Below are 10,916 nucleotides of genomic sequence, written 5' to 3'. Positions count from 1 at the left end.
GCGGTAGATTGAAAAATGGGCCGAACCTCTATGAATTAAGAGTGCAAATAGGTTGAGTTGGGTCGGATCATGAGTGACCCCAACCCAATCCGATTCTTTATTTAGATCCTAATTTTAGATTCAGACCAAACCCAATAGAAAATCGGATCGGATCGGATCGGGTCTACCACTACAATTTTTGATCCAATGGGTCATTCGGGTCGGGTCGGATCCATGTATAACTTGAATCCAACCCAAAAAATTCGAATCCGGTTTGGGACCTATTAGCTTTCAGAACTTATTTGCCCCCCGCAGGCCCAAATAATTTTACATATTCGGATCGGGTCGGGTCAGATCATTGGACTAAAAATTCAAAATTACTCAAATTTTTAATAGGTCAGTTCAAATCTGAATTCAATAAACCCAGATCCAACTCAGAAAATGAAACAGGTCCAATTTTAGGATCCGACCCGACCACATAGGTCCTCTAAAATGGGTCAGATCAGGTCTAAGTGGGTCGGATTGGGTCACGAGTCAATCCGACCCATTTGCAGCCTTACTATTAATCAAGTTTCAGTTGAAGTTGGATAGAAAGCTCAAGGTGATAATTCTGATAAGTTGGACAGAATCTCTTGCATCTACATCCTCTTCTGCTTTTGTAGACATCTTTTGAGATCTTTCATTAAATGCATCGATCTTATAACATCGTCTCTAAGTGACTCTAGAATCGACCCTACATGGCATAAGTTGGTCACGCCATTATTATTATTTTTGCTCTAGAATTGACTCCAGAATTCAATATCTTCAGCAAGATTACAAGACACAATCGTTATTATCAATGTCTCCTACCACTTCATGCGATCTTGTTCAGAATATTGCATGAGAAGGCCAGGATGAGCCCCGGGTCTCTCATACCATCCATAGACAAAAATAGTTCATAGATTTACTATATCATGAGACAAATTATATGTATAGTAGGTAATTGTCTGAGTTCATAGAATATCCAATCTCTTGCCTCGCGTTCCTTTCAGCCTTAACCCAGGATAAATTCGGATCAAATATGGGCCGTCATGGGCCCAGCTCAGGCCTAACCTTGAGCCCCAGGCTTTATCAGGGCCCGGGCTTGCTTTTTAAATTTGGGCTAAACGGAAGTTGCAGGTGGACAGTTGGAAGGTTAGAAGGTTGTATCTGAGGATCATGCTGAAGTGCAGCTTGCAAGCTTCTACTAGACATGAACGAGTCCATTCTAGTCTATGTCCATTCTAGTGCAGCTTGGTTATTGTATCTACGAAATTGTTACATTGGATGACCACATCAAGGTATCCATCAACCTTCTATTTTACAATGCTGACAAGCATATAATAGGACAGATGGTGAAGGAAGAGAAAACCATTGTTGGCCTTTAACACATGTTCATCATGGTCTATCTCCATCCTGGCTTAATTTGATGGAAGGGGTACTATTCTACCCGCTGATAACTTGCTTCAGATCGACATGTTTATTGTGTTGGATCTCCATCCTAACCTGGTTTGATGAAAGGTGCTATTATACAAACACATCAATAACATGCTTCAAACTAAGATTATGTGATAAAAAAGGGAGCATTCCCAATTTGACACGCATGCATGCAGAAAAAAGAAAAGAGAACAAAAAAAAAAAAACAATTATGGAGGGTGCTGGGCACATTCTCTCTTAATGTATTTAGGCATCCAAAGCAATTCTTTAGGCCAAAGTCACCATCTGGTATTAAAATGGAAAAGAGGCTCAACAATAACATGCACTATATGTATGTGTGCAAACAAGCAATTCGGCTCCAAACCATGGTCCGCCGAACCAAATTAAAAAGCCGCGGCCGCGTTCCTGTTTTGAAAGAAACAGGGGACGCAGAAATTTCCAAATTAAAAAGCCGCAGCCGCGTCCCTATTTTGAAAGAAACAGGGGACGCGGCCGCGGCCTCGGCCTCTACCGCGCCCTCATGGATTCCCTCGCCCCTCCCCCCGGGCTCCGCCACCCCCCAGCCAGGTCTCCTCCTCCTTCTCTTTCCTGCTCTCTCTTTCGTTCTCTTCTTTTCTCCGGCTCCGACAGAGAAGAGTTGGCTGGTTCCGATACAAATCGGAACCGTACCGATCCGATAGGTTACCGGTAGGCCTACCGATACCGGTACGGCGAATCTTGCTCAAAACCACCATCGAAAGCAAAGAATCACATCATGTTCTCGGCGCAACACATGGGGTGTTGCTTGGGAAAAAAAATGGAGTCCCCTCGCAGGCCATATGCACAAAGAGTGGATCACAAGCTTGTGGACCATGTGGGTGGGGGGGGGGGGGGAGAGAACTCAGGTGGCCTCTCAATTGACAGCTGCCTTTCTTAATTTCTTGGCAAGTGCCGAATCTCCAAAGCGCATGTTCCTCTCCAACTTGGCCAGACAAAGCTATGAACAACATGTATTCAAGGAGAAGATTCTGTCTTCACATCTAAAAGTAAAGGGGATGGCCTACACAAGAAGGGGGTCATGATGAGGGCCTCAAAAGATATAGTGCCTTCGCCCATGTTCTCAAGACACGCCATTGGCTCTCTAATTGATCCCTCCAATCTTGTCTACCCCACAGACATTAACATGATAGAGACATCATAAGTGGATCCATAAGAGATGATGATACTACGGCAATTAGCTTTCTCATAGTACGAGTTGGCAACAGTGAATAATGAATGGCACAGAGACATGCATCCCATTAATCTTATTTTGCCTAGATTTTTCAATGAAGAGATTCACAAGATATCTAGGCAGTACCATGTCAATTGAATCATTTTAAGGTCTTGCAGTCATAAAATTCAGATCACCATAACCATAGACCATACGAACCCAATGCAGGAGAGACATGAATTGAAGATCTCAATTATGAGATTGAACCATGTCCATGCTCTGAGGACCAAGGACTGCAGGTCTGTACACACACACACACACACACCCCGCTCACAGAAAAACTACAAACCTCCTGATCAAAGAGAAACCGAAAGGCAGGATAAAATGAGAGCGGGTTATAGTTCACATAGTCCAGAGTCTGGAATCCAAGAAGACAGAAACTAAACAAAACGGGTATCAGTCTGTCCGTCTACATTAATGGCTGTTCTCTGCTCATCTATGTACCAAGGCACCTCTCAGACAGCCAGCTGCTTCTGCTGGACTCTTCCTCAGTCAAGCAGCAGTGTAACCTTGGGGGAGCAGGGGGTGACTCCAATAGGTGCATCTCCCTCTGAAGAATAGAGCAGTAGGAATGGAAGATGACAGGGGTTACATTCAGCTCGAAGCCCATGCCGAACAAGAAATCCACTTCCAAATAGTTCATCTCCATCAATGTTATCCCTCCCACCTTTGCAAAATACGCATTGTTGTAATATCTACGAAGACAAACAGAGAACATAATTAGCAACCCAGTTGGAGATTTTTCTTTTTCTTTTTTCCTGGTTAAACAACTGTATCTAATTAAAATTACATATGTGGTATGTAAAATGAGCATGCCACCGAATTAAATATGAACCAATTATAATCATATCGATCGACATGACTGTCAATGCAAGTATTGAGGTCTAATTTTGGAGTTGAAATTATTGAGTGCGCTGTTTCCTATCCAATGTGCATCCTGCAATTTCTATGTGATGAGTTATATGTAAATGCTAAACTAGTTGAGATGACTTCTTTACAATTGAAACAGCACCAATTTGAAGTTATAATAGTCTGCCGATCATTGTCAAGAAGTCACTATATATAGAATGTTCATTTCCACATGCCAGTGGTCATAAAATATGAAAGCATCCCCTCTTCTCTTTCTTTCCTTTTTCCATGTATCTTATGTGCTGAATGATGAGTTCCCTTGCAGTTGAAGGGGACCATCAGAACACACCAAACCTCCAACAAATGGACCAGTAGCACTGCTTTAACTTTAATGATTTCTTAAGTTTACCTTCCCAAATTATGATTAATCTCTAGTTGCAGACTCTACCTACATCACAGAATAAGAACGCAATGACTGTTCAAATAAAACGGCAGGCAAAACTTTTAATGGCGATTTGAGAGATGAGCTAAGTTTACCACCAATCCAACTGGATGTACACTTTGTTCCATGGCCATAGAAGCTAAATGGTCCCTACAACAAGAACTACTTGTGGTTGCGAGATTACGATACTACCCATCATCCATGGAGTTAAGAGGGATGCAAGGATTCCTTTGAAGACACGCCCACCTCATTCTTAGTTGGCAGGTGGACAAAAAGGAGTGGAGAGGGCTCACGGAAGCCATCAATGGGACCCAAACACCTGGCCGGATCTTCTCACAACTCCCTCTCTCTTTCTCGCTAAAGAATTGAGAGGAAATTAAAAGCGTTCCGGGGAGCTGGTAAGACTACTTGTTTGCGTGTGCGCAACTTGGAAGGGACCTGACTTTTAGAAAGAAGAAAAGAACTCTAAAGTAACCCCTCCAAACCCCAGATAAATAGAAGAAGAAGAAGAATCGCAACAACAAAGATCGCTTGATTCCAAGAAGAATAAGCATTACGAAAAAAAAAAAAGAGATCAGGAATCCAGCATCAAGAAAGCCAAGAACTACTCCAAGTGATCAAAAAAGAATTCTGAATTGAAGGAACACAAGAAGCGCTGTTAGAAACTATTGCTGGTACTATTAGTGCTGCAAACTTACATGTCGTCCATGAACTTGACGGCGGTGAGGACGGAGGTAATGATGAAGCGGTGGACGTTGAAGGAGTCGATTGAGACGGAGGGGTGGCGCTTTGTGAAGCGGTCGAGGTAGACGTAGGCGACGACGTAGCATGCAGGACTGCAGCTGGCGTAGCGGAAGATGCGCTCGAGGTAGCTGCGCACCGAGATGGCGGGATTCGAGAGGCCGTGGAAGGCCAAGGCCCGGTCGTGGAGAGCTGGACGCCGCTGGGCGGCGTCGTTCCGCTCCGCCACCCTCTGGAGGAGAGAGGAGAGAATTGAGACCACTCTTGGGATGGCATGCGGTTCCTCCTCCACGACCTCGGCCATTGGGGTGGTCTCTTGGTAAAGAGAGAGAGAGAGGGCTAAAATTAATAAAGATTGTAGAGGAAGAGGAGGGGAAATAAATAGATGTGGGCAGGGTGGACTCCGCCAAGGAGAGAGAGTGAGTTAATAAAATAGGCCCAGTTATCATTAGTTTTTTTGTGTGTCTTGGATTATTACTGTGGTGTGGTTTGGTTTGGTTTGGTTTGGACGGAGCGTCAAGGAGATTGAGTTGATGAGATCATGGTAGAGAGAGAGAGAGAGAGAGATTCGTATGGGACTTAGTAATTCTTAACTTTAGGAAAGAATTTAATACAAGGCCATCCATTATTATCTTTAGGAAAGAATTGGTACAGGGCTTGAGCTGTGTTAGGAGTTGGGACAGCCGGGAATTAGCCGGCTCTTTTATTTATTCATTTTTTTACAATAAAGGTATATACTGTGAGATTCTGTATTCCATATTTCATAAGCTAATAGGTCATATATAAATTAGATCTCTCTCTAACAAAATGATATCTATTTATCATTCAACAAAAAAAAAGTTATGGTTGATGATGAAAGGAAAACGTGAGCAAGGATAACTGGCCATGTATCTAACCTCACCAATATACAATCTAGTTGACATGCCACAATGTCATGATACTTTCACTTTCGTGAAAGATTTGCTGATTTGTGCTCGGGATGGGGGTTTTTTTAATATCTGCGGTAAAAGTATTGAACCAATCCATGCACCAAGGAAACAAGGATATGTCTTCGAACTATATTTTTAAGAAGGGCGACATGAACCTTGATTCCTATGAACATGCCTATGGGTAGGCATTAGAAAATAGATCATTTTGATGCGGAAATTCAAGTTACAAAGCAAGTGATGTTAAATTGGAACCTCTTTTGGTTTGTTTTATTTCTACTGAGTCTATACCCACCAATTTGAGAGACTGCCAAATTATATGCACATAACAAATCAACGCAGCTTGCCAATGAAGATAGACTGTACATGGTATAAGAAAATATAAAATATATAAATAAATCTACCTTATTCTATCACCTTCAGCTTTTGAGACAAGTAGTGATTTTACACATAGAAATACAGATAATGGACTGAAACTGCCAAGAATCTCAAAAAGAGTACACCACCAACATCAGTCATGACCGATATTTTTTAATCATTTTTTATTTTAAAAAATAATTTTTAGTTAATAAATTTTCAAATCAATGTTTAAATATAATTTTAAATTCTGAATTTATCAAATCAATCGAGATTTTGATATCTCAATCTAAAAGTATTGGTCGAGATCTCAAAAATTCTCGATTCTCTCCAAATTTTCCAAATTAATTACTACACCGGCGAAGACCACTGAGATTTCAATTCATCCGAGTCTTGGCCACTCACGATGATGTATTAAATTCAAAAAGCCTGAAACAAATTAATTGTGTTTTGGTTGCTTGTTACTCCATGGCGAGTGCATCAACTAAAATCCCTTGAGGAGCAGCCTAGGGCAAACACCCTAGGGCAAACTGGTTGATGTGTTTAAAGTCTTCGAAGCAAGTTTAACTTCACTCTTAAAGTAATTGTCAAGTCACTGACTAGGATTTGCGGATAAGAATATTTTAAACTCAGCGACACCTGCGAAGGTGGTTGTGTTTTGGTTACTTGAATAACCAACATTGTTACATTTTATTAATTCTCTTGCCGAGCAACAACGAGGAACTCATAAAAAGGGAGGCCTTGATGACATCCAGAGTTCTTACTCCTAGCGAGAGAAATTTTTTTTTTAATACTAAAAACGAGAGTATCATACATAATACGGACTGATACAATCAAAAAAAACAAAAAGCGGTATATTATGGAGTGCACAGGGCAACTCCGCCTCTTCTACCCAGAAGTAATCCTTCGAGTAGTTGGTAACAAAAGAGACCATCCAATTTGTAGCTTTATTGACCTCTCTAAATATGTGCTTTGTCTGGAGCATCATCCTACTACAAATTATGGTCCGAATATTTTTTAGCAACAGTGTTGTTTTAAAAGTTAGGATTTGCAAGGGATTTTATCACAAGAAAAATAATGGAATGGAATGGAAGGGGCAGAAATGTGAATAGGACGACTTTACAGCACACCGATCAGCCTGTCATCCGGCCTCAAACTGCTGTCACCGCGCGGAGTCTGGACGCGTCGCCCACGACAAGATCCCAATGACGAGCACCAGCAAATAAATAAATAAAAAAAAGATCACACCAAGTGCCCATCATTTATTAATCTCTTTACTCAAAACACCATACTGTAACCAAATTTTCAGTAATGATAAAATAAAAAAAACAATCACACCAATTTCCCATCATTAAGAATCCATTTACTTAAACGCCATATTGGAAGCAAGTTTTCAGTAATGATATCATCACCAAGCAAAGAGAGATCCCCTCAAACCATTGCCAACCAGGCAAACACGGGCCCGATGAAGTCATTGTTTGCTATGGTCCTAAATTAAAAATATTTAAAAATACGTAGTAATTTTTAATTTTAGACAAAAAATACATATTTGTATGAAATAAAATACGTTTCTGAATTTGTCTAGAAAGTTGTGAGGCCCAGCCTTACTGCGCCAAACCCGATCGAGGGCGGATGGAAAAATAGTATTTTGTTCAGGATAAAAAACAAAAATAAGTTTGTATCATGCATGTTAATATCATTATGACAAACATAGCATCTTAATTATAGTTACTAATTAGTTTTTTTTTTATTATTAGTATACATAATGCGAAGAGAGAGACTTGGGAAACATCACAATGGGCAGTTATTTCGAGCCATGGTCTTGAGATGGTTTTTATAATCAAAGAATTAAAGATGAAGATATTTCAGAATGGGGGCATGGTGGTGATTTCAGAACCATTTGTCTTAGCTGGAAAGGTGGTGGTATGAAATCCTTAGAGCGGGAGAGGGTATACTATTGGCTCCCATCCACAGTAAAGCATGCAACGCGCAATGCTACGAATCATGACATGTGGTCTCCATGTGAGCAACGATGCATGGTCTCTTTCTCGTTCTCATGATGACCACAAATCTCGGCACCACTGCGAGATTCTTCCAAATGCGATCAAAGTCCTAACTATCTTAAATTACATGGTATAGTTACAATTTAGGTTTGTATTTCTTAATGGTTTCGATTTTATCTTTTTTTTTTTTTTTGCGAAAAGAGTATAATTGGTTGCTGAATAACTTCGCAATACTTCCTTTTTTTTACTGATATTTTCTTCAAATATCTTTGTTTTAATTACAATTTCATAAGACTATCAATTCGATAACAAAGTGCTTCTGCACATAGTATCACCTCTGTTTTTTTTATGATTTTAAGTAGTTAGCGTACTACTGTACTAGGAACAAGCGGTCATTATCATCCGAACAGAGCATGACTATAGTGTTTTTTTTCAAATTGGTTAATTTAGATTTGAATCCAAAAAGGAACATAATATTTTATCGAGAAAAATATGAAATGCAAATTGAAGTGCATATGTCAAATATTTATATAGTGTGTATATACACATCTATCTATAATATGTAAAGAGAACATATGCTTTGTGTTGGGCATGCAAAATTGGAGTGTTCAAAATGAAAAAAAAAAAAAAACTTTTTGCCCTTTTTGTAGTATAGGGTCTCTCTCTTTCATGCACACACGCACACATTCATCTTTCTTGAAAAGTTATGCACATTGCATGTGCTAATTACTTGTATACATATATATGTGCAAATGTATGTATGCAAATTATTGCTTATCGGGTGCTAGTTTTAGTTCTACATCGGACACATCCGAACTAACCCAATCAGTTGTTTTTTTCTATATTACTAATTTGAAAATGTTTTGATTGGGTTGAGTTACCAATAGTTTATCAAGTAGCTCATAAACAAGAGCTACCTATCTTCTAGTGTAAGGCTGGTGATGGAACATTAGCATACGTTCTTGCTTAATTTGCAAATTGATAGGGATGTCAATAGTTTGATATGTTGAATTTTGATTTTATATTTTTCTCGGGCTAAATCAATAAAGTAGACCTACTTGCAATTCTATATACGTAACCCCTAGACTCCATCCATCGATATATCTAATAACATAATATCTCAAGCTTTTAGCAATGATTTGCATCAAACTCTAGGTCCCATGTTTAGGCTTGTACAAACAAGCTGGTCATTAACTTCCTCCAAGTTGTCATTACAAACTTGGGCTAGCTCAACAATTAACTTGATCAAGTGGTTACCAAATCAAGCTCGAACTCGCATAGCGAACTTGGCTTGATTAGCTCATTTGCATCATTTTCTGTTTTGATATTTCCATTGAAATAAATATGTGATATTTACTTCTCCAAGTTGACCTGCAAGGCTGCATGTCTTCCTTCAAGAGCAAGCCCTACGAGTCCCTAAACAACTCGGTCTGTTGTTTATTACCATCTTGGGTTTCAAATATAGGGGGATAAAAAAGAGCTCTAATTCATGCAACCCAACGTGATATACCTGTCCTTCCCATGAGTGCGTCATCCATGCACGGTCCATTGCCTCGAAAGACTTGGTTGTAATATGGGACGAGACAGCTGAGCCTAGGCAAAAGCCTACGGGATACGGGACTTTAGGGTTGTCCGCTGGCCTGTGGATGACGCCATCATTATCGCTAGGTTCCAATTAACACGTGGCAGTGTCGGCGACCAAGAGGGAGTCTTGCTGGAAATTGGCGTTACTGAGGTTTTCCAAAGCTACGGTGGAAGCCCGGGCAATCGGGTTTTGCCAGTGCTTTTAGTTGCTTGTCGGTGCGTCAACGGGAGCGTACCACACCCTCTTGGATCATGCGTAACTAAATGCAGCAGCATTTTAAACATCACAGTATCTCTCCTGTGTGGAGTGTGGATTTTGGCTAAATCCAAGCAAAATCTAATCTATCTTTGGAGTGTACGTCAAAGTAGGTGGTTGGTTAAGTGGCATGATTCAAGAAAGCCGTGGCTTGCGGGTCCAATTGATGCATTAGGGTGTGAAGGCATATTTGCACATTAATGATGAGAAGGAAAAACTAAACTTTGCTTGGATAAAATGACATAAAATACTTACTCTTTTTTTTTGGGTGACTAATAAAATGCTTATATTCAAAATAAACTCACTTAGAGATTACATACATTATCAACATTGTAGGATTCATGATGTCTCATCTCGCATGCTTTTGTGTAGCATGCACTGAAGTAGCTGCAAATTCAAGCATTCACGAGGTAAATCACGTTAAAAGAATATATATATATATATATATATATGGATATAAACTTCAATCTGGCGCCAACAAACAATCTATTAGAAGACTGTCTCCTAGAATTTGATTGTAACCTTGGTTATTATCTCCAATGCCTTCCCACATATAAAAATTCAATAAAGTTTAATTTTTGATTGCCATGACAAGCAAGCAAGATCATCCTCCAAGGAGAAAGGCATGTGGAAACAATGCATAAGGATGAAGAGGTCCAAGAGATAAACATAGCAATTTTTAGAATATCAAAAGTTATTTTTGCAAAAATATCAATATTAGAAAAAATACCTACGCCATCACCACACTCTTTCTTTTCTTTCCACTCGTTTGCTAGACTGGTAGAATGATTGGTCATAACCACATAAAACATGCCTTTAAAAAGACTTCGCACCTACGGACTATAAATTTTCCAACTGAGTAGATTAGGTTATATCATAAAAAAGAGAGATTACAACAGAATAAACCGGCGCACTAAATGGTCACTCAATCTAGATGAGCCAACCAAGAAAGCAAAGGGGTAAATTAGTCAAAATGGGTGCTACAACTTTGAAAGGCTGATTCATACGATGCCGTATAGCATGTGAGTGTGAGGTGTCAAGTCCAGAATCCAGGATTATTCAACATGATGCGTTT

The 10,916-nt window shown here is 39.8% G+C and overlaps 1 protein-coding gene across 1 annotated transcript; it reads right to left on the bottom strand.

Moving 5' to 3' along the window:
- Window positions 1–2,852: 2,852 nt before the first annotated feature.
- On the bottom strand, window positions 2,853–5,130 carry LOC103710791 (cyclin-P4-1). The gene is made up of 2 exons (XM_008796686.6): window positions 4,673–5,130; window positions 2,853–3,378 (listed from the first exon to the last, which is right to left on the bottom strand). Exons 1-2 carry the CDS (start codon window positions 5,017–5,019, stop codon window positions 3,120–3,122), a joined length of 606 nt encoding a protein of 201 aa, XP_008794908.2. The 5' UTR covers window positions 5,020–5,130; the 3' UTR covers window positions 2,853–3,119.
- Window positions 5,131–10,916: the final 5,786 nt, after the last annotated feature.

This window comes from Phoenix dactylifera, chromosome 3 (genome assembly GCF_051530095.1).
Source record: "Phoenix dactylifera cultivar Ajwa chromosome 3, Ajwa_hap1_PhDact_Kaust_v1.1, whole genome shotgun sequence".
Classification (NCBI taxonomy): Eukaryota; Viridiplantae; Streptophyta; class Magnoliopsida; order Arecales; family Arecaceae; genus Phoenix; species Phoenix dactylifera.
This window is presented reverse-complemented; position numbering and strand designations above follow the sequence as displayed.